The sequence below is a fragment of the Vipera ursinii genome, assembly GCF_947247035.1.
Source record: "Vipera ursinii genome assembly, chromosome: 3".
NCBI lineage: Eukaryota > Metazoa > Chordata > Lepidosauria > Squamata > Viperidae > Vipera > Vipera ursinii.
The window spans coordinates 106476086-106501062 of NC_139516.1; the positions used below are offsets into that span (position 1 = coordinate 106476086).

Sequence of the window (24977 nt, forward strand, 5' to 3'; positions counted from 1 at the left end):
AGTATTTAGGGTTTTATTGTTGAAAAAAGAATATTGATGTTGCAAATAACTTGTTAATGCAGTTAATAGATCAACATTAGCCAAAATGAAGATATTGTATTAAATACTAGCTGATTAAAATAATTAAAACTAATATGCAGAGCTGTATATGCAAGTCTGTTCTTAAGTGTAGAAAAAAAATGAGGAATATCATTTGAATGAAGATTAGTTTCATTAGAAACTCCAATTTCATACAGCAGAAACAAGGTCCGATATAATTTATCGCCAGGGGAAAGCATAGAAGTATGAGAGCAATCCTATAGAGTTACTGGCCTTCTCTGTGAAAAGAAAATCAGAATAAATTGCACAACATTGTATAACAATTATTCAAAACTGCTTAATTTGCATAATCTTGGTAAAAAAAATAAAAACTTCTCATTGGCTGGTGAGACAAATTAATTTTAAAGCATGTGCTCAGGGTTAGTATCATATTTTGGCATTAACTGATGTCAATTTGACACATATCTCCAGATAAAAAGCCACATATCTTCAACTGTCTTATAATGGAGGCCTTGGCCTGGCATGTCATTAGGATTTGACTGGAAGGGATGCAATCAATGCCAACTGCATAATTAAAATCATTAATTTCAAATGATACTGGGGAGATGAGCACAAGTAGCATTCAGTCTAAAGAACTGCTACTCTCAATGACTAATAAATTTGATGGATTTTTCTCTAAAAATTTCATATTCGTCTTCTACCACTTTCTTCAGAAAAACAAAACATTTTATGTATATGGAAGATAATTACTGTAAGTTGCTTTATGGAACTGGAAAGATAGTTTAAGGGTAACTGTCAGAAGATACATTAAAATCAACTCAAAAGTATATGGAGACAAAAATATTCTGCTAAGGTAAAAAAAAACACATTACGGGGATTTTTTATGTCTGATAACTGAGGGCCATTCTCTTTCACAATTTCATTGGAATAAAAATCCCAGAAAGATTATGTATGCATAATCCTACTACATTTTAATACAAATCAAGCATTTTCTTTAACTCATGCATGCGTGCACAAACACACACACACACACACACACACTCACAATCAGCCAGCTCAATCCAGAACTGCAACTTTCCTGAAATTTTAACGATTTCCCTTCTCTTGACAGCTTCCTATACCAAAAAGAATCTGTTCTGGAATACTAGAAGATTTTCTAGCATAAATGTTATTGGGAATTGCCAAGGAAAACAAGAAATGGCATCTATTCCTTCCCATTCCTATTCTCCTGTTCAGTAGGGAGGCTCCCATGGAATCAAGCTTCCCATGATAATGAAAGGAACTCCTTCACTTGTCAAGGAATACAAGACATATTTCTAAATATTTAGATCCTTAATAAGCTTCTGTCAGAATCCATTTATATTCATTCCTAACCCCCTATCTGTGCAGCCCTAAATCTCCCCCCCTTACTGGATTCTGCCATTCCCAAGGAGGAGAAGAGATGTTAATTGGCCATCCCTATCCATTGGATGCAAGGTTGTTTATTCAGCCTGCCTGGAGGCCATCATCAAAAACCAGGGAAAGAACCTTTGAACTGAGAACAACAAAGAAAGGGGGGTGGGGGGAGAGATTCTGGTTTGTATCTCCAATTGGAATCTGAAGGGGAGGGAGCAAATGTCGTAAAGGCATGGAAGATCCCTTTTCCCATGAAAGGTTTTGACACCTGAAACTTAATTGATCCGGGACTGACCAAATGGATTGAGGGGAGGGGTTTTTACTCGGGGACACTTTAAAAGTATCAATCTGAAACACAGTTTCCAGATCCTGTCTAGATTATCCACTGTCCATCATGTTTTAGTAAAAGTTCCTGCTTGGACAATCCTGTCTCCAAGAGTTCTTCTTTCCTAAAATGTGGATTGGAGTGGGTCCTGATAGCTTCCATTTAATAAATATGCCGTTACTGTGATTACAAAGTAGGAACTCTTTCTGAGAAAGTGACATTTCTAAAGACCTATCACTGAAAGTAAATTTATACAACATAATCAAGACCCTACAAAGTTGAAGTATAATACTTTTTATTAACTATGCTTTGTGTAATAGACTAACATTAAGTTCTCTTTGCAGCTTCTCATCTAACCATGCATCTCTAATGTTGATATAAACAGCTCAGTGTAGTTTTGCCCAACATTTTAAGGCAGAGGTGTCAAACTGCCGGCCCTCGGCCCGGACGCGTCATGTGGCAGCCACTCCCACCCCATTGCCGACAATGGCAAAACAGTCCTGATACGTTGCGCGATGTCACATGACGTCGCGAGTTTGACATGTCTGTTTTAAGGGAAGTAGTTTTTAGCCAATTCCACATGGGAGCTTTATATAAATAAAGATATTTTATATGTATATAAATGAAATGATCATATAAAAATTCAACCTCTAGAGAGCTTCACTGTTCTTACCTTCCCATCAAGCATCCTAGGCAAATATATAATTAACAAGAAGAAAGAAATTCTAGTGATTTTATGACAACAGAATCTCTCTTTCTTAACAGTAGTATTTTAATTAGAAATTAGAATTCAATCAGAAAGCCTTTGGATTTTCACTACGGTTGAACATATATTAAGGAGCAGGATCTCTCCACATTTTATGGTAAAATACATAGAATCTCCTTAATTAAGGACTTTTCTGCACTCATGACCCCAGGACGGATATAGGTACATAAATGTCATATACACTTGAAATACACGTGCTCTTTATATTAATCTATGATACCCTCAAATTAGATTATTGAAAGATGAATCTATCAAGGGTTACTCCTTTTCCAGTAATAGAGAATAATGCTCTCTATCAGCAAAAGCTGGGAACAATAAGAGGGAAAACTTATATTTCCATGTTCCACATCTGGTTGACTAATGAAATTTGCATGAAACCCTGATATTACCTAAACCAGCCCCTATTGATTATATTAACAAATATGAATATTTTTTCATCTCAATCTTACTTGAAGGACCTTATGTTTCTGCTTGATAAATGACAAAACAGCTTGGGCAACCTTTAAAAAAGGAGATCAATGGACCACATGCAGAAAGACAGGAGTTCATTTTCTACACTTTAAAAAAGAATGTCTCATTTTATTAAAATTAATTAAGTGGCTGAAAAATGCTTGCTTGGTCTTAAATTCATGGTTCTAGTTTCTTAATGCCTATTTCATTCATATTACATAATGTAAAATTATATTTACCTTTATATTAACACAGATGGAAAACTTAACTACAAAGTTTCTTGCAAGCCAAGAAGGAACCAGAATCTGGGTCAGCTTTCTTACATTGTGCTTGAATAAGAATTCCGGAGCAATAATGTGGTCAGGTAGAATAACCCCTATTAGTAGGATGTAGTAGGCTAGCACACCTATTTCCCCCAACTGAATAGACTTGAAAAGTCAAGGTGAACCCATTTTTGTAGAAAACAGAATTTGGTGGACTATGGTTCAAAATGGCCCCTTTTCCAGTGTTTACAAAAAATTGTGCATTGGGCCAGAAAGGAGCAACCCTGACAGAACATTACATCTGTGTAAAAGCTGCTTTCTCCTATAAGATCTCCATTTCCCCCATTAAAACAATTTCAGCAAGGAATATAGATTTCAGACCTCCAACTGACCTTGCAAGGGGGGAAAAAAGGAAGATAATGGCAAAATTAGAGCAAGAAGCAGCAGAATTAAGTCAAATACATACAAAGAGGCTTCGTCCAGGAAGAGAGGCGAGAGGCCCCAGTAGAGCTGGGTAAAGATCAGGAGGATTAGAGAAAATCAGCTCTTCCTCCTCCTCCAAGGCAGCCAAACTCTTTAACAGGTCCGGAGGAAGCAGAGGGGAGCTCTTGGGGTCCTAGTGACAGAAAGGAGCACAGTGAGATGCAGCATGGAAAGACAAGGAAGCAAGAATAGCAACCGACAAAGTTTAAAGGCCCAAATGCAAGTTAAGGAGAAAGGGAAGGAATGCAAAGATAGGTAAGCCAGCATGCAAAATCTAGTCAAAGAGGTAAAGAGGAAAAGAAGTCAAGATTCAAGGGAGAGAAGAGAAAAGCAGTGTTAATATAACCTTCTCTCATTGTTTCATGCTTTAGGAATCCCTCCCCTTCCCTTCATGTTTAATGTACAGAGAAATAGAACATCAGGATTGACTTTTGAGGAAAATGTAGTACCTACTGTCTGACTTAGCAAGTGTGTGCAAAGTAAGTTATTTAACATCTTAGCGGTTCTGAAAGGTATAAACAGTAATTTTGCCCATAATGCAAGATATGTTTATATTACCTCATTGATCAAAACTGGAAGATCTAGACATATATACAATATGGCAGAATTCTCAAATAATGCAATACTATGATCCCCTAAAACGACAAATGAATTTTTGCAACCCACGTCATGAATAAAACTAAATGAATGATATATAAAACTGATGTATTTTGCAGATGACTAGATCTAAGATTTAGCTACCTCTCAAAAATAAAAATTACTCTTGGTTTTATTCCTCATTCTGCCATCTATATTAGCTTGTTGCAGGTCGCTCTAATTGGGAGCAAGTTTTGAATTTCCTGATGATTACCACATGCAAAGCAGAAACACTCTCAAAACCTGGGCCAAGTTGTTCCCTGTTCTTTCTAGGCAAGTCCACAGGCAAAGCTGGAACAGGTTTTAGAGTATTCCTACTTTGCATGGACTGCTAAAATATTTGTGGGTCCCTGTGTGTTGCTTGCAACTTCCTAAGGCAGAGGTCCCCAACCTTTTGGGCACCAGGGACCGGTTCCGTGGAGACAGGTTTTTCCGTGGATCAGAGGGGGCATGGTTTTGTGTGCTGCCTGCATCCTGCGCCTGGGGCTTTGCTTGTTAGTGCGTCCCAGTTGCTGGCGTGCCACGGCCCGGTACTGGTTGGGGACCCCTGTCCTAAGGGATACAACTCATATTTTGAGAACCCTCCCTTTAATATAGAAATTGGACTTTAAAAAAATTCCTGGAAGTTGATGGAAAGTTTTCAGAATGCTAGTTGTGAGCAAAGTCCTTCTCTGATCTTGAATATCATAGCTTTTTCTTGGTCTATAAAAAATTATCTGTCTTTTCCATATGTTCCCGACAACAATGTACCTGCCTGAAATATATAGTACCCTAGGACAAATACTTCAAAACTGTTACAGCTGGGATAAAATCAATTCTTAAGGTTATTGAAATAAATCTAAATATATAAAAGTAAATCTGAAACATAAAACATTACAGAGCTTTATGGTATTCTTTTATAATATTTCTAGCAAACTTTCACAGGAAAGTAAAAAAAACCTTTAACATATTTGCAACTACTAACATGAAGCAATTGACTCCTCGCTTTTATTTTTTAAAAGGTGATATAAGAATGAAATATAACAGTATTAGCTTTATGAGGGCTACCACCTGTAGGCTTATGTGGATATCTCTGTCAGAAAAAACATAGAGATGTACTTAGGAATGTTGTTTTAATATGACTTTGATGGACTGTTGCATTTAATTACTTTTTTAATTACTTTTTTCAAGTGATTTTATGACTTATTTCCCTGCACATACTGTTCTCAATGATATCCCCTTGAAATTAGATTGGTTCCATCCCTTTTGATAAGCCCTCAAGACAAGTCTATGTTGCCAGGCCTGGGACTCCTAGAGACTTGCTCAGATGGCTCCATTGTAGAGGTGGCCATTTTTATCCTCCTCCTTCTCCTATATTTATATTTTTTCACTTTAACGATAGTTATTAATATGGGTGTTTATATTTTTGTTTTTATTTATTTATTTATTTTTATCTGATTGTTGTGCGCCATCTAGAGTTGGTTTTGGTGCTCTATAAATGTTGGTGCTCTATAAATTTAATTGACAGATTGACAATACTGGGATACAATCCTCAAAATGACAGAATGATCTCAGTTCGAATCCAAGGCAAACCATTCAATATCACAGTAGTCCAAGTCTATGCCCCAACCACCAGTGCTGAAGAGGATGAAATTGACCGGTTCTATGAAGCCCTACAGCATTTTATAGAACACCAAAAAATGATGTCCTTATCATCATGGGGGATTGGAATGCTAAAGTAGGAAGCCAAAAGATAACCAGAATAACAGGAAAGTTTGGCCTTGGAGTACAAAATGAAGCAGGGCACAGGCTAATAGAATTTTGTCAAGAGAATACGATGGTCATAGCAAACACTCTTTTCCAACAACCCAAGAGACGGCTCTACACATGGACATCACCAGATGGTCAACACAGAAATCAGATTGACTATATGCTCTTCAGTCAAAGATGGAGAAGCTCTATACAGTCAGTAAAAACAAGACCAGGAGCTGACTGTGGCTCAGACCATGAGCTTCTCATTGCAAAGTTTAGGCTTAAACTGAAGAAACTAGGGAAAAGTACTAGATCACTCAGGTATGAATTAAATCATATCCCTGTTGAATATACAGTAGAGGTGACAAATAGATTTAAGGAATTAGATCTGATAGATATAGTGCCTGAAGAACTATGGACAGAGGTTCACAGCATTGTACAAGAGGTAGCAACCAAAACCATCCCAAATAAAAAGAAATGCAAGAAAGCAAAATGGCTGTCTGAGGAAGCTTTGCAAATAGCTGAGGAAAGGAGGGAAGCGAAAGGCAAGGGAGAAAAAGAAAGATACGCCCAATTGAATGCAGAATTCCAGAGAATAGCTAGAAGAGATAAGAATGCCTTCTTAAATGAACAGTGCAAAGAAATAGAAGAAAACAATAGAATAGGGAGGACCAGAGATCTTTTCAAGAAAATTGGAGAGATGAAGGGAACGTTTCATGCAAAAATGGGCATGATAAAGGACCAAAATGGCAGGGACCTAACAGAGGCAGAAGAGATTAAGAAGAGGTGGCAAAATTACACAGAAGAACTATACAAGAATGAGCTTAACATCCCTGATAATCACAATGAGGTGGTCACTGACCTTGAGCCAGACATCCTAGAATGTGAAGTGAAGTGGGCCTTAGAAAAGCTGAGCAACAACAAAGCTAGTGGAGGTGACAGTACTCCAGCTGAGCTATTCAAAATCTTAAAAGACGATGCAGTAAAAGTGCTACACTCAATTTGCCAGCAAATTTGGAAAACTCAACAGTGGCCACAGGATTGGAAAAGATCAGTTTACATTCCAATTCCAAAGAAAGGCAGTGCCAAAGAATGTTCAAACTATCACACCATTGCACTCATTTCTCATGCTAGTAAAGTTATGCTTAAAATCCTACAAGCTAGACTCCAGCAGTATGTGGATCGAGAACTACCAGAAGTACAGGCAGGATTTCGAAGAGGCAGAGGAACTAGAGATCAAATTACCAACGTACGCTGGATCATGGAGAAAGCTAGAGAGTTCCAGAAAAATTTCTGCTTCATTGACTATGCTAAAGCCTTTGATTGTGTGGATCATAACAAACTGTGGCAAGTTCTTAAAGAGATGGGCGTACCAGACCATCTTATTTGTCTCTTGAGAAACCTATATGTGGGCCAAGAAGCAACAGTGAGAACTGGACACGGAACCACTGATTGGTTCAAAATTGGGAAAGGAGTCCGGCAAGGCTGTATACTGTCGCCCTGCCTATTTAACTTATATGCAGAGCACATCATGAGAAAGGCAGGGCTAGATGAATCAAAAGTTGGAATTAAGATTGCTGGAAGAAATATCAACAACCTAAGATATGCAGATGATACCACTCTAATGGGAGAAAGTGAAGAAGAACTAAAGAGCCTCTTGTTGCAGGTGAAGAACGAGAGTGCAAAAGTTGGACTGAAACTTAACATTAAGAAAACCAAGATTGGACTTCCGGGTGGTGCTTCAGCGGCGTGGAAGGTCAAAATCGACCGCCAACCCTGATTCCGTAAAAGCCGCGGAGCACCTGACAATCAGCTGTTCCGTGGCTGAAAACCCTTCCCCTCAGGCCAAGAGGGGAAGGGGAGATTCCAGGTAGGGGTAGAGCTCCCCTAGAGCCTCAGAGTGTTTATTCTGGGACTTGGAGGGTGAGAGCTCCCCCAAAGCCTGGAAACACTCTGGATCGCAGGATTTCTCTGCTTCAAAGCAGAGCAAGACGCTGAATCCACTCCTGCTGGAGTTGACTTGATCTGATTGTTATCTTGAGGAATTAACGCAGGCAGAGCGGATGCGGGAGCATTATAAACAGCAAGTATAAGACTTTAACTCTGGAATCTCAACTTTCTTTCTGTCGTTTTAAAAAGAAAGGGAAGATGGCGCCTGAATGATTCTTTGTAACAAAGAATCAAAAGTGCTTTGAAAGTGAAAGTGGCTGTTTGGATATTGAAAACTGTAAAGACTATAAGAAAATTATAAGAACCTAAAAGAATTTTAAGAGAACAGCAAGACTATAAACATTTTGACTTGATTAATCTTTTAAAATACAGAGAATAAAATTGATTTAAGATGTCGTTAAAATCATCAAAACCTGGGGCCCCCAGGAGTGCAGGGACTTCGCCAGCACAGCAATCAAACTTACAGGCTTTAATGCCCCCCCCAAACTTTGACATTAAAAGACCTGCAGGAGGCTTTGAAATCTCAAACTAAAGAAATAGAAAAAGAAATAAATGATAAGATGGAGAAAATAGAAAACAAGATGGAAAAAATAGGTGAAAAAAATGAATGATAAATTTCAGTTAATGTCAGAAGAGATTGGAGAAATTAAAGAAACTATGCAGATTAAAATAAAGAAATAACAGAAGATATTCTATTGGCATTTCAGGGATTGGCACAACATATTCAAAACATGGATGATCGTATGGAAGAATTAACTCAAGGCAATATTGCTTTGGAAGATAAGATGACTGAGGCTGAAAACAAAATGGAAAAGATGGAAGATGAAACTGTAATGCTACAATATACAGAAATGGAATTTGCTTTAAGAATTAGAGGATTGAAGGAGAACAAACAGAAAAACCTGAGAGAGATACTGGCAAAGGCCTTTGCTCCAATAATGGGTTGGCAAGTTGAGGATTTCATACGGGAAATTGAAAGTTTTTAGAGTCAACTCCTGGATTGCGAAGCAGAGGAATTTACCAAGAGATGTGGTGATTTATTTTTCGAAGAGGGTGATTCGAAATGAAATTATTCAAGCTTTTTATAATAATAGGTTCCAAGTGGAAAATCAAGAAGTTTTGATATTGAAAGAAATTCCTCCAAAAATTTTAAGAAAAAGGAAAGAGTTTGCTTTTCTGGTAAATGAATTGAAAAAATGGCAGCATCAGTTCAGATGGGATATACCAGCTGGAATAGTGGTTAACTACTTAGGCACTAGATATCGTCTTAATACAATAGGGAAAGGAAAAGAATTTTATTTTAATGTACTGAAAGCAGATTTGCCACTATTTCCTGAAAAAAAGTGAAGGAGAGAAAAAATAGGGTCAAATGGAAGAGAAGCAGATTCATGCGGAAGGTTCGAATTTGTTGGTTGAAGAAGAACTACAATTAGTTGTGGATATGGACCAGCCTTTGAAATCAATAGAGGAACCTAGAGGCCAAAGAGTGACGCAAGCAGCAGCCAGAGGAAAAGCGCAAGAACAGCAGAAACAGCAAGATCAAATTAAAACTCAAGAAGTTACTAAAACGGAAGCAGTGGGAAGGGCAAGACCAAAGCAACAGGTTCATATGAATCTGCAGGAATTGTTCCAAAAGCTTCTAGTTACAAAAGATGGCGACCAAGTTTCTAACTTGGAATGTTAATGGCTTAAATTCACCACAAAAGAGGAAAAAATATTTCATTATTTGAAACAATATAAAAATGATGTTATTTGTTTGCAAGAGACACATATTAGAGTAGTAGACCAAAAGTATTTGACAAACTCCAGATTGGGAATACATTTTGTTGCATCTGCCCCGGATAAGAAGAATGGAGTAGTTATATACTTAAAGAAAGATCTAATTGCTAAATTAATTGAGGCAGATGCACAAGGACGATATATTGCAATTGAACTTATAATAGAAGGAAAGATAATACTTTTGGTTGGAATATATGCACCAAATCAACATCAAGAAAATTTTTATAAACTTTTAAAAATGTGATAAAGCAAATTAGAGATCAAAGTCAAGGTTGACTCAGCCTTCCATCCTTCCGAGGTAGGTAAAATGAGGACCCAGATTGTTGGGGGCAATAAGCTGACTTTGTAATAATGCTGCTGGGGGGGGGGGCGAAAGCCCTAATAAGCAGGCATATACATAGAATGAAGGCTATTGCTAAGCATATTTGATTTGTGCTTAGATTGTAAGCCGCCCTGAGTCTTCGGAGAAGGGCAGGATATAAATGGGATTAAAATAAAAATAAAAATAAAAAAGGTTATATAATGCTCTTATATTGATTCAGAATCGGAATTAGTTAAAGATTGTATGATAAAATGGGCTCAGAATATTCAAGAGCCCATAATGATGGATACTTGGGAAAAAAAATTGGGTTGGAAATGTACACAAGCACAAAACCTAAGAGAGAATTTTTATAAGATGTTTTATAGATGGCATCTAGATCCTAAAAAGTTAGCAAGTATGTATCCAAATCAACCACCTAAGTATTGGAGATGTGGTAGTGAAGATGCAACTTATTATCATATATGGTGGACATGTAAAAATGTTAAAGCCTTTTGGATAAAAATATGGTGGATTTTTCAGAAAGTTTTTAAGAAAAAAATAAGATTTACTCCGCAGCTATTCTTATTGGGGATTATTTCTGATTGTACTGTTATAGAAACTAAATTAATGTTACACTTAATAACGGCAGCCAGACTGTTGGTGGCGCAACATTGGAAAAAAGAAGGTTTACCTACAGTAGAACAATGGATACTTAAAGTAATGGACGTAGCTGAAATGGCAAAAGTTTCAGCATATTTGAAAGAACAGTCACAAGAAAAATATATTTTGGAATGGAAAAGATGGATTGATTATATTCAAAACAAATATGGGACTAAAAAGTTTTAAATAGCATATGAATAATTCTTAACAATTATAGATGTGTTATTATAATTACTTTAGTTTTGTTATAAGGGAGTTAAAGGGTGGGAGATTTGTTAATGTTGTAATAGATATTTAGCATATGTTTGCATAAGATTGCTATATGTAATACCCTGTATCCCTGTATTCTGCTTTGGGAAGTCCGGGGGGGGGAGAGGGAAGGGGGGAGGGGGGGTTATTATTAAAATTTTGTAAAAGTTTTCAAGAAAAAAAAGAAAAGAAAACCAAGATCATGGCATCTATTCCTGGCAAATAGATGGGGAAGAAATGGAGGTAGTGACAGATTTTATTTTCCTGGGCTCCAAGATCACTGCAGATGGGGACTGTAGCCAAGAAATTAAAAGACGCTTGCTCCTCGGGAGGAAAGCTATGGCAAATCTAGACAGCACACTAAAAAGCAGAGACATCACCCTGTCAACAAAAATGCGTATAGTCAAGGCGATGGTCTTCCCAGTTGCAATGTATGGCAGTGAAAGTTGGACCATAAGAAAGGCTGAGTGCCAAAGAATTGAGGCCTTTGAACTCTGGTGCTGGAGAAGACTCCTGCGAGTCCCTTGGACTGCAAGGCAATCAAACCGGTCAGTCCTAGAGGAGATCAACCCTGACTGCTCTTTAGAAGGCCAGATCCTGAAGTTGAAACTCAAATACTTTGGCCACCTAATGAGAAGGAAGGATTCACTGGAGAAGAGCCTAATGCTGGGAAAGGTTGAGGGCAAGAGAAGAAGGGGACGACAGAGTATGAGGTGGCTGGATGGAGTCACTTGAAGCAGTAGGCGTGAGCCTAAATGGACTCCAGAAGATGGTAGAGGATACAAAGGCCTGGAGGAACGTTGTCCATGGGGTCGTGATGGGTCGGACACGACTTCGCAGCTAACAAAGCAATATCTTATGATGTTGCTAATTATTTCTTTATATACTGTAATGGCCTGCCCTAAACCACTGTACTGACCAACTAAACCTGACTCTGATAACTATAGTAAGTTGCTTTCCAATTCTCAGATTTATTATTCTGCTCAATAAAATGAACAGAGCTTTTGCTCTGCCTGTCTTCCCCCAGAATTATTGGAACCGGCAGGAAGTTTTGTAGTCCTACAAATAGATAAACTAAGCTGCTAAGCTACCAAGACAGCAGGCAAAGTACCATCGCTGCTGCTATTGGCTGGTCCTAATGAAGGGGAGAGGGGAAAGTCAGTTTATCACATGCTGCTGCTGTTTGGCAGAAAGGTTTATCATCACTTTGTAAAATCTTTGCTATGGAGAAATTAGATCAATGGGTTACAATGAAATATATTAATCATTTTCTTCCACACATATATAGCTATCACACAATTCTCTTGTGGAATATTCAATATTACCCAGAGTACCAAAAAAGCAGCAAAAAATCATAAGCGGGAAAAACTGAAAGAATTGTAAGACACAGAAATACAGCTAAAACTAATTTATGCTACTCTGTCTCTTGATATCTTACAAAGTATGCAAATCATCTTGCTTCCTCCACATCTATAGCATCACTTCATTGTTGTTTATCTCAGGGCTTTTCAACCGGTGGTACGCGTATCACTGGTGGTACACGAGCACCTGGCTGGTGGTACGTGGCGTCGCCATCCTTCCCCCCCCACACGCTCCTTCCCAGCTCACTTGCTTGCAGGGAAGGCAACGGCAACAGTTGTATCGAGCCCTGTGGGCCTGACACACAAAAGAGGGGGGCCCACAGGGTGTACCCCCCTCCCACCCTCCTCACTGGCCGGGGCCACCGCCAGGAAGCCGTCGACCGCCAGGAGCTCTCTGTGGACTGAAGCCTGTCGGCGGAGATCAGGTCCAGCCGTATGGAGTCGCCAGCTGATCGGCGACCCCAGATGCGGCCTCCTGGGCGCATGGGGTCAATGCAGCAAGGACGGTGCATGGGCGCGACTTTATTTCCTCCCGGACACTCCCCAGGGCCAAAGGAGCAACCATGGTGAGGTGGGACCACCGCGTCTTCCCAGAGGGAGCGGAGGGGGGGTTGCGGGGGAAGTGTGTCTGCTGGCTCGCCAGCAAGGCCCCAGAGAGAGTGGGCTTTGCCTGGGACGGTGTGCGTGCCCGCCCCCGGAGTGCCGTGTTCAGGAAAGCAGGCGCATGAGACACAGGTCCCTGCGGCCAGGGTCCCAGGAAGGCTGCAGCAGGTTGGACTGCCCAACCAGCCTGCCTGTCAGCCGGGAAGGCAAGAGGCCAGCGGCGGCTCTTGGCGCAAGTCAGTCTCAGCTCTGCCTGCCTGAAGGTTATCTTTACATCAACCTTCCTCCCACCCCCGCCTCAGTCTCCTCGTCACAGGTGCGCTGCTTCCCTTCATCTCAGGGGGGAGCATCAGGAGCCCACCCCCTTTCCATCAGTGGAGTTCCGTGTTCACCTGGGGCGCCTTGAATGTGTGGAGAGGCTTGGGCACCGGCCTTGCTGTGTCAACCCCGTGTGCCTGGGAGGCTGCATCCGGTGGAACGCAGGCATCTTTGCCTCTCTACTTTGTTCTGCTGGAGAAATCCCTGTCTTTCAAGAGAGGCAGAAGTGACTGCCCTTTTGCAAGCGGGGCAAGCCAGGAAAAGTGTTTGTGTGTTTGTGTGTGGGGGGGGAGAAATCCCCGGCTGCAATTCCCGTGCAAGATTTCCTGCTTGCAAAAGGGCGATCACTTCTGCCTCTCTTGTAAAGACAGATTTCTCCATTGGAGGATGCCAGCAATCCTCTCTGCTTTGTTCCACTGGAGAAATCCCTGTCTTTCAAGAGAGGCAGAAGTGATCACCCTTTTGCAAGCAGGAAATCTTGCGGGTGTCCTCATGAGGAAGGAAAACCCAGATGCAGAGACAAGCCAGGGAGAGTGTGTGTGTAGGGGGGGGGGAGGAGAAATCCCCAGCTGCAATTCCCATGCAAGATGTTCTGTTCCAGCCTGCGACCAGCCCTGTTTGTGTATCAGGGACAACCCTTTTTTCCTTTTAACAATCAATAGGCTGGGGAAAAAAACCAAACCAAATTTATTTACAGTTCCAAATAATAAAGTCTTTCAAACAAAAAATCAGAATATTTTCTTCAACCAAAAATTCATGATTTAAAACATCCAACAAGAGTCAAACAAGAGTCAAACAGATTAGCAGGAACAGACCAGGATTCTCTTTGAATGTCTCTGAATGGTTGCCTTCAGCAACCAGCACCACCTACACCTTCCCCTTTTATTATCTGTCCCAAGGCGTGGCATCTCAATGCATTCTCCTCCTTTCACTAAGTTGCCTCATTGATTTTCTCTGCTCTACTCTGCTGGATTGCTTTCTGCTTCTAGTGTCTCTGAACAGATTCAGCTATGACTCCTCTGAGTCCAACACCTCCTCCTCACACAGCTAAGCCTCATGAGGAACACAACTGGAGGGGCCAGGCTGAGAGTCCTGCAGTGCATCAGAGCCTCCCTCCGACACCGAAGGCTCTCCAAACCCCTCCTCCTCCTCAGATTCCTCAGACTCAACTGCTGGAAGCACAGGCTGACACTGAATCACAACACAAGATTTCCTGCTTGCCAAAGGAAGGGACAAAGAGGGAGGGAAGGAAGGAAGAAAGGAAGGAAAGAAGAAATGTAGGGACAATGGGAGAGATGGAGGGAAGAAAGGCACCCAACCCAGTCCCACCCCCCTCCACCAGAGACCCATAAATTCCCCCCCTACAGGCACCCCACAACCTGAGTGATGAGCTGGCCACACACACCCAGCCATTGACTTTGCTTGTCAAAAAGTTGCAAAATTTGATCACATGACCCTGGGACACAGAACGTCATAAGTATGAATCAGTTGCCAAGCATCCGAATGTAAATCACATGACCTTGGGGATGCTGCAAGTCATAAGTGTGAAAAATGGTCATAAGTCACTTTTTTCAGTGCCATTGTAACTTCAAACAGTCACTAAGTGAATTGTTGTAAGTCGAGGACTACCTGTACTTTATCATTTGTTCCTTTTTGGGGGGGGTCAAGTTTTTGACACGTTGCTGGGCGACTGATGGTACTCGGATATTGCCTTGTCCTAAAAGTGGTACAATGGGTGAAAAGGTTGAAAAGCCCTGGTTTATCTAGTTCAGGAAAGTTGTTAGACAGATGGACAGATAGACAGCTGTTTAATGTGCCTGTACATTGCATACAACCCTGCAAAGTAGAATTTTCAGGATTTATTCTTTTATTTGTTGAAAAACATATAGGAAAGATATTTATCTGCATTTTGACTTGCAAAGAGTACATCATGAACTGAAGAAGTCTGAGTTATGAAATGTTTGGCACAAATGTAGAGTTGCAGATTGGATGCTGAATGTGATAAGAGCTGTGTAGGATTAAAGTAAAGCATGCATGAGAATGATTCAACACTTAGTGGGAAGAAAAATGTGCAGCATCCCCTTGGTTATTTAATGTATTTACGGATAAATGTACAAGAAATGTGCCATCAGAGGTATATGGGGTTAAGGATATATTGTATGTACTTTTGTATGCAGGGAATGCAATGCTGTTAGAAGAGAACACTAATGGCTTGCTGAGAATTGAGGAGTATAGTTCTGAATGTTAATGTTAACAAACATTCAAATCTGAAAGAAAAAAGAGAGTGAAAAATGTTAAGTTATACTTAAATGGCAAAAAACCTAGAGCAAATAAATTAATTTACGTGTACTACTGAATACATGTAAATTTCAAGTAGACAGATACTAAGTATTTATTTATTTGACATGTATAGCTACCCATCTCAACAGATATATGTCAAAAGCAATTAATGTTTTTCGAAAGAAGCAATGTTCTTCTGTCCCCTTTTTTCTATGGAAGTAAGAGTTGGGTAAGTCAGCAGGAACATCAACATTGAATGTAGTGGGCATAGATTACTTAAGAAGTGTGGGTGAGTGTTGACTGAATGGGTGTTAAATTAATGAACGTACAAAAGACCAGTAAAAAGAAGCACATTGAACTGGCCTGGTGACATTGAGAATGAATGAGGATGGATCAGAGAAAAAACATATGACAAGTGAGTAAGTCAAAAGGAAGGGCAAAACCAAGAATTTGATAAGTTATGTGATGTTTAAAGAACAAAAGGTAATGAAAAAATAGTATTTGTGATTACTTTATTACATTCCCTTTCTGTTCTTTGCATAACATTGCTTACTAAAACGGAACTGTGTAACAGCTAGATGCTTATGTATGACTTTTAGAGAACTGTTGCCAAATGCATAAACACATGCATGTTTATGAAGTCAAAACTAACAGCACAAAAGTATATTTTTGCTGTTGTTGATAGACTGTGCAGAAGTAAACCTACTGATGTTTCTTGTTTGCTGACTGATAATTAGTAAGTTCCCCTGGGCATATGAGCCAGAGTCCTTCCATCACAAACACCTCAATACCTGCCTGGCCTTATTTCTTAATACAACCCTGACTGCTCTTTATATTCTTTGAGCAGGGCCTTCTTTTGGATACTCAGTCCAGGATTACAATCAACAAGTTGTGGGCCTTAAGGATTCCATTCGACTCCCTTTCTCTTTGTAGAAATATCACAGCCTTTAGAGTGTTATATATTATTTGATTACTACAGGGTCTGATTGTTCCATCCCACTTTTATTTAGTTGACAGATTAATATATACAGGTAGTCCTTGACTTACAACAGTTCATTTAGTGAGTTCAAAGTTACATGGCACTGGAAAAAGCAACTAAGACCGTTTTTCATACTTATGACCTTTGTAGCATCCCCCCATGCTCATGTAATCAAAATTCAGATGCTTGGCAACTGGTTCATACTTATGACCATTGCTGTGTCCCAAGGTCATGTGATCCCCTTTTGCAACCTTCTGACAAGCAAAGTCAACGAGGAAGCCGGATTCACTTAACAACTGTGTGACTCACTTATCAACTGCAATGATTCACTTAACAGCTATGGCAAGAAAAGTTGTAAAATGGGGTAAAACTCACTTAACAAATGTCTCACTTAGCAACAGAAATTTTGGGCTCAATTGTGGTCGTAAGTTGAGGACTATGTGTATTTTAAATTATAATGGATGTGTAGTATATTCTCAGCCTGGTGAGGTAGACCAGACAGGAAAGATGGAACAGATAAACTCATTCTACTTTGTTGTTGTTGTTGTTGTTGTTAGTTGCGAAGTCGTGTCCGACCCATCGCGACCCTATGGACAATGTTCCTCCAGGCCTTCCTGTCTACTTTATTGTAAGTTAAATAAACTGGATCTTGCATGTCTGAAAGTACATTTCTCCCCCTCTCCCTTTACAGCCAAGAAACTAGGGAGGGTCTCTTCTGAGCCACTGGACCCACCCATATTCCTACTGGGCACTAAGTTGCCTTCTAGCTGACTGTTCCCTTGGCTGTGTCTCTTTGCCTTGTCTCCCAAGATCATTCCCACATACTATTACATACACTATCCTATCCTAAAGCACTGTTTTAAGGGTACTGTTGTGTTGGTATAAATATCTGTTTTGAGTTCTCAGTTTATTTTTATTGGATTGTTCTGAAATTATCCTGATAGGTTTGGTTTTTGTCATGTATTGAACCTCCATGAAGGGGAATAATTATGAACAACAGAATACAAGAAACATTATGTTTGTTCCATTGGAGCACAGTATGCCTGAAATATTCCAGTAGAGTGTTCTAAGAAGGATTATTTTCTTCTGAGTTTAAAATAAAACAACCTGGATTAACCTGCCAGTTAACTCTTTATAAGAACAGTAGGACTATGGAACCACTGAGCCAGAAATACAGATTCATCCAATGAATGCCAAGGAAAACACTATAGGAAGACATGACTGGCCTACACATCCACACTGTTAAGTCATCAGAATCTGTCCATTTCTGGAATAAAGGAAACTACTGCCTATATTCTGGGGTCAACTCTTCGTTTACCTCAAAACCCATCCTCGACATTGGATCCTGTTCTGGGCGGAAGACTCCTTGCTGACGTTTCCCTCTGCGGTCCATGTTGGCTTGCTGTTGTGTCATCACAACACGGTTATCAGCCATACCATAGGAGTCCCAGTAAAATTCTGGCATCTTGACCTCTGAGGGATTCTGGTTATATGGCTCCATAGGGAAAGGCTTCATTTTCTTCTCCAGAGGCTGCTGTTGTTGCAGGAGGGAAGGCTGCAAGGAGTGTTCAAAGAGTTTCACAGGATCCTGGCCCTGAAGATAGTACGGCTGCTTCATAGGCATGATCTTCCCCAATGGGCCTTGAACCTGAGAGGGGCTCCAGAGCTGCTTGGAGGAGTCTCCCTGGGGATACTAAGAATAAATATGCCAGCATTCAGCATTATCAGTAACACAGATCCTCTGGATAAGAGATTGCTTTTAAGATCCAGCAAATAACCACATGACCAACAGAACAAACTGAGTGTAATATGATGCCAACTATGCTCTGATTCAGATTAACTAACAGGGTTGAATTATAGGATAACCAAAAAATGTATTTTTTCTCTTCTCTGTGCATATGCTGTACACTGAACGTATTACCTTATTACAAAAATATATTCAGTGCAGAGCATGTTAGGAAGAACTGCACATTCAATTCTACAAAGCAAACTTCCAAAATTTACAGTTTCCTTTTGAGATTAAAGTTTACAGACCTCACAAGCAGAGAAAAACTAAAGAGACCTTGTAGCAGAGACAAATTACAAGACTAGCATTTTGACACTAAGATTCATTCATTAATAATTTTTCATCTTTCAATGAAGACATAATGTTGCAGTTTTGCAAGCACTATGGTGCATATTAAGTTGTAATCCTTCAAATATGTTTAATCAATCTTTCAATAATACCAATTCATCATTTATAAGGCTGGTCATGCCATACTTGGGAAGAAGTAGGAAAACTTTTATCAAATATAATCTGAATTATTTTGACAACTCAAGATTCTTCTATCCCGGAAAAGAGACATTTGATCATTAATAAACGTCCGTTCCGACATTCTTCTGTTCTTGGCCTTCAATTACATTCTAGCTTGTTCACTATATTTTGTCTGTCTCTTTCCCAAAGAACTTGTGAATTCCTTTCCTCTCCTTTAGAGGTTGTACTTGCGATTATAGTATTTACAGAAAGGCCAGTACTGCAATCTAAGTTGGAGTCTTTGTGTTATTTGAGTACAAAACCTATAAAGGTTTGGAGCTGTTGGCAGAGACTCACCTGCTGGAATCCAGAGTGGTGTGGAGGACTCTTCCCTAATGCCTGCACAGCTTTTGTTGGGGACTGTTGTTGCTGCTGCTGGGCCAGAGCCTGGACCTGTAGCTGGCTTGCAGAGGGGTTTGTTGCCTGAGCTGGTATGGATGCAAGGGGCTGCTGGGAGGGGGATGGAGTCTGTTGAGGTCCCTGGTTCATTGGGCCTGGTCCAGAGGGCCGCTGCTGGCTGTAAGGAATGTGGGATGGCTTCCCAGCTTGCACCTGATTTCCTGCAGCTGAATGAGCTGCAGGCTGAAGAAAGGTTCCTGGGACAGAAACACCACCTGGGAAAGTATATCCCGAGCTCATAGAGAAAGCCACAGGAGGAGGAATAACATAGGCAGGAGGTGGGAAGCCTTGAAAGAAAGAAAGAAAGAAAGAAAGAAAGAAAGAAAGAAAGAAAGAAAGAAAGAAAGAAAGAAAGAAAGAAAGAAAGAAAGAAAGCACACATTTTAATAACTGAAACATTGGATAGTACTTCCAGGCTCCTCTTCAGGATTAACCACTGAGACAGATTATGACTGGTCCTTTCTTTATCTCTCTGATCCTAGCAGCTAGAGAATTTTTGTAAAGCAAAGATCACCTCTCTGTCAGCATTCAGTTATAGGAATGGATTAATTCAGTCTATTCTTCTGTGCTGAAAAAGTATTCGCAAAAAAGAAGTTTGTGCCAGTAAGCCTGCACGTGTACTCTCACTTTGCTGGAGGAAAATTCTAGGAAGGCTCTAACATCCTAGAGGATGCTTCACTATGACTTTCAGAGGATTGTAGGCATCTTTGCAAGATGTTATGCACAAATAAATTAATTAAAGCAATATAGGGATACTTTACATTTATTATGTTTTCTACTTCAAAATCTACATTTATGTTAGAAAAGATCTTTAAGTTTTCTTTATTGTCACATACTTTGTCTGTGTCTGTAATGTATGTATGTATGTAGACTGTGAAATAAAGATGGCTTCTCATGCTGCATCTTGGCAAAAAAGACACTGGAAAGACTGATGGCTGGTAAATACCATGTAAAGTTACATATTTAACGATTATGCCAACTTTCTAGAAATAATGTGAATATTCCATTTAACAATGCATTTACCTAATCCCATATATGCCAAGATAAGTTTAGAGTAATAGCATTTTTACCTGGCCGGCTGGGAAGAGGAGGGAAAGCTCCTGGGTGATGGATGGGGATGAACTGGGAGTTGCTGGCCTGGTTTGGAGATTGAGTTACTGGTGTTTTTCTGACTTCAGACACTGGAGTCTTTCTCAACTCAGTCTGGGATTTTACCTAAAGGGATAAGTCAATAAAAGCAGTAATTCTACATTTTTTCCCTTGTTCACTTGTCCATGTCTTCTTAAGGAGGTAATAATTAAAAAGTTAGTATAAATCATATCACTTCTTTCCAGAGATTTGTTTTCTCATTCTTGGTTTACAGGTACAAAGAACGTGGGTTTGGTCTTGGCCAGTTCCACATTTGCAGTTCTCAGAACATTTTAGACTGATTATGAACTATTCCTCTGACTCACAAGGTTAAAACAAATTCTACTAGCTTTTTCAGAAAAGTACTCAGACTGAAGATCATGTTTGGAATTTGGAGGAGCTATTATTTATCTCCACAAAGTGGACTAGAGGAGGTAGTTTAAGCCTGTCTTTGGCTTCATACTTTCTAGGTGGGAGACACAAGCTTCAAAAGAAACCTAATGGAGAGGCTGGTAAAAACTCTGAAACATAAATTGGAAAATTAAAATACAAACATTAATAAAATCGTTACTTGAGATTTTTTAGAAATATTTTAATACTTATCCAGCTACTGGACTTATGATGCTAGATATCTCTATCTAGAAGCCCTGTTTCTAAAATTATCACAGCTTTTGCAGGTCTAAGATGTAGGTTTGAATGAAATTATAAATTAGAGCCTGATGTATTTCTTTACATCAACGTCAGCTTCATTTTATTCAATTTCAGTTGCAACTTCAAAATTACAGCAATTCACATACCATAGATGACCTGGGCTTTTTTGGAGAAAAGACGCATATACTCACATATTTGCTCCTTAAAAATGTATACACCTAAACTAGCACACCTAATCCAGAAAAAATGAATACATCAATAAACCTACATAATGAAAACTATGAAAGCTGAAATTTAGAGCAAAAGAAAGCACACTAAACAATACCCATTCTGAGGTAACTTTATACTTCATTTAGAAGCAATAACACATAAGGGAAAGATCTAAAAAAAACTATAGTTCAGCAAAAAAATGAGTCCCTGAGCAAATCTGGACAATTGCAAAATTTGTGTTTAGAAAATTTATGAGGTACAATCTGTCCCCAATGAATTGTGTACTAATACGGAATATCCCTAAACTTAAGAATATCATCAAGAAGATCTTTGTACTGAATTCATTTTACAAAGTGGATCTGATATGGGATACAGGTTCTAACATTCATAAAATATTAGAACAACCTGTATCTCATATAAGATCCACCTAGAGCAGCTCCCAATTACCAGAAATTGGCAAAAAGTTGCTGTAATATTATACTGGATACTAGCAAATGACTCTTGCAGTTTAAAAATATTAGAATGCTTAATTTCAGAAAACATAATGGCATTATTAAGCTTATTTAAATCATGTCATGTAGCCATTAAGAGACGGTACTAGCATTGGGGAATCTGAGGCTTAAGTCCAGTCTGAAGCTCAAAAGTGTGACTTAGGGTGATTCACTCTCTCTCAACCTATCTTCATCACAGGGCTATTGCTAAGAGAGGGAGTGCTATGTATCCTGAACTCCTGAATAAGAAGGAAGCCACAAATCAAATGAATGAATGAATGAATGAATGGAGTCCCACTCTACTAAGATTCAACTAATTAGGAAGGTGAGTCATAAGACCTCAATGGTACCCGAGAACATCTAACGCAGAGGTCCCCAATCCCATGGCCATGTGCATGCATTCACTCCATCCTTGTGCCAGCGCTAGCCGAGCTGCAAGCTTCTTGCCAGCGCTAGAGAGCCACGAGACGTGTGCCGGCGCTAGGTGAGCCGCAAGCCTCTCACTGGTGCTTGGCAAGCCGGCGCTAGCAGCCCCATTTGCGGAGCACACATGCTCACGGCCCCATTCGCACACACGCACACACATTTGTGTCTGTGCATGTGCGTATAAAGGTGCCTGTCCCTCCCTTTCCCACTGGGCCGCCAACCCAGAAAGGTTGGCGACCCTTGATCTAACGGATGGACAGAGTAAAGGAAGGAAAGGAAAGGAAAATAAGACCATAGATATGCAATGAAAGAGAGAAACATAAGCCACTATTCCATTAGATCCTCTAGTGAATATTGAGGGAGCAAAGTGAAGGTATGGAAGCTTCAGATGCATCTGCCTCTCATAGCTGTCTCACTATGTCACATCATCCAAAAGCTTAAAAGTAGCTTCAGGCAACTTTGTAACATTACAGCTAAATTAGGTGGCAGCATGAAAACATTCAGAGGAATGATAACATATAGAGAATCTTACCTGTACAGCTACATTCTGCTTCCCTGTTTCTTGACTCTTGTCCATGCCACATTTCTTAATCTCATTCTTCCTTTTGTTGTTGTTGTCCTTCTTTCCATCATTTTTATTGGCTGTTATTCCTTTGATATAATCTCTTCTTTCCCTACCCACTTCCTTGGTCAGATAGTTTCGGCCTTGCTCTCTGTTTATTTCTCGTGGTTTAATGTTTTCTTTGAATGTCACCATTGGCTTATCTCCCGTATCAGAGCTGCTAATCAGGTTTCGACTTGTAGATAGCACTGACTTAAGTCCTGGGCTCCCATCGACAAACTGTGGCTCAGATGCTTCCTGCAGAACATGACTCTGTTTGGACTCACTATGTTCCTCCAGTAATAGTTCTGGGATCTCTGTCAAAAACATGAGTTTGCCAACCTCATTTTCACATTGGATCAACCTTTAACAAAAAATTAAAAACAATTAACTGTATGTTACCGATAGATTTTCAAGAATAATCAATCACAAACCTTGAGTGGAAAAAAAATCACTGGTTTTTTTAAGTCCACAAAATTGAAAGCAAAGTAAAATAGAGCTAGAAGGGAACAAATAGAAAGCAACCTTTACTTGTGCCAATTGAGAGTGGGTAAGCTTGATGAAGTTTTAAAGCAGTCAGAGATTATCATCTGATCTCCTCTGATGTTTTAATAGATAAAAGCTTTTGGAGATATATTTCTGTAACTTCTTTGATTGGGTGGTAGCATTTGAACTAAAAACTCACCATGCTTCTTTTATAACAGCAGCTGAAGTTCAATATAACTAAGAAAATCACACAACATTATCATAGCTCAGTTGACTGGAACATACTTGCACAATGCTACTGTTTATATTGCAGGCCATTATAACTGACAGTAAAGCCACCTTTGTCATAACACCTCACTAAGAATGAAGAATACCCCCATTCTTTAAGTCAGGGGTCTGCAACCTTGACAACTTTAAGACTTGTGGACTTCAGCTCCCTCAGCATAGCTGCCTGAGGAATTCTGGGAGCTGAAGTCCACAAGTCTTAAAGTTGTCAAGGTTGCAGACCCCTGCTTTGACTAACACCTGGGATTAACATTTGAGAATTTGATTACAGAGATGAGAGTAGTAAAATGCAAGTAATAACCTTGTGTTTACTAAAGCAAGCGTTTTACATTCTCCCTCTGCAATTACTTCATTTCCCCCCTCGCCAACTCCAATAGATTGATCTAGATAGGGAATGACTACGGGCAACTTTTGAAACCCTAGATCTCCCGCCTAATAAAGACCTATGCAAGTGATCATCTCAGATCTCTAGAAAAATCTTTTTCTGCTATTTGGAAGAAAGAGAGCTTCAGAAAGTAAAAGGAAGAAAGGGGATAGAAAATGGCCAGTCCTACTTATTCCTAGCTCTGGCCCCATGCACTGCGTGCAACGTAACTTTTTCATGCTGAGGTAATTGCAACACTGCCAGAAAATATTTTTCATATACAAAGATCTGGAGCAAACAAACCCCACTGCATTAATTCCTGTGCTCTGAATGCATAAGATTCCAATTCAGTTTGCAGCAGCTCCTGTTTAAAGCTGTGAAGCAGTCAGGCTGGGGGCCTGAGTTATTACAAAACTGCAATCAACTAGAACAGTGATCAGATTTACCAAAAGACAACTATTTTATTTCAATCTGTCTAACCAGTCTACTATTAAGGCTAGGCAGTGTTTAAAATTCAAAGGTCAAAAAGTTGCTTTGAGATATAGGAGATGAAAACATGGCACCTATCTACAACTTCTTAAAGCAGCTGCTCCTTTTTCTAGGGTTGCAGGTGAAGCATTTACGGTATTTGCCCCCACCCCTGCATACTCTGAAACACTTTTGTAGCACTAAATCTGAAGAGGTGTGTAACCTTACAAATTATGTTAATACAGGTAGTCTGCACTTAATGTCCATTTTTTCAGCAATTGTTCAAAGTTATACCACAGAGCTGAAAAACAGATTTGCAACCAGTTGTCAACTTACAACTTTCTGCTCCTTTAAAAAAAGGAGAGGATGCCCAAGCAACAGATTGGGTGTTTCTTTTAAAGTTATATAGCCTTCCTCTGCAAAGCTTAATTCACTGGGTTTCTACACACACACACACACACACACACACACACACACACACCAATTTATTCTGATGAATCCTGGGAGGATTAGATTACAATAAGAAAGAACGTAATCAGCTCAAGTTTCCCCAGCCAGCTTCATGCCTGAAGAAGGATTTTAAATCTGGGTTTCTTCCCCAATGAAC

At 39.7% G+C, this 24977-nt stretch overlaps 2 protein-coding genes across 4 annotated transcripts in view; one reads left to right on the plus strand and one right to left on the minus strand.

Moving 5' to 3' along the window:
- The window catches only part of NCF2 (neutrophil cytosolic factor 2), a 518710-nt gene that overhangs the window by 35933 nt on the left and 457800 nt on the right, over positions 1-24977 (plus strand). The window lies entirely within an intron of this gene.
- The window catches only part of SMG7 (SMG7 nonsense mediated mRNA decay factor), a 69782-nt gene that overhangs the window by 6514 nt on the left and 38291 nt on the right, over positions 1-24977 (minus strand). For 2 of the 3 annotated variants that reach the window (XM_083359068.1, XM_083359067.1), the window contains exons 14-17: positions 22699-23131; positions 20331-20475; positions 19159-19547; positions 17887-18261 (exon numbers count right to left, since the gene is read on the minus strand). In XM_083359068.1, the coding sequence (XP_083215194.1) occupies positions 17887-18261; positions 19159-19547; positions 20331-20475; positions 22699-23131 (1342 nt within the window). Of the gene's footprint in view, positions 1-3704; positions 3855-17886; positions 18262-19158; positions 19548-20330; positions 20476-22698; positions 23132-24977 lie in introns of all 3 variants that reach the window. The other variant, XM_083359066.1, reaches the window with a different exon arrangement.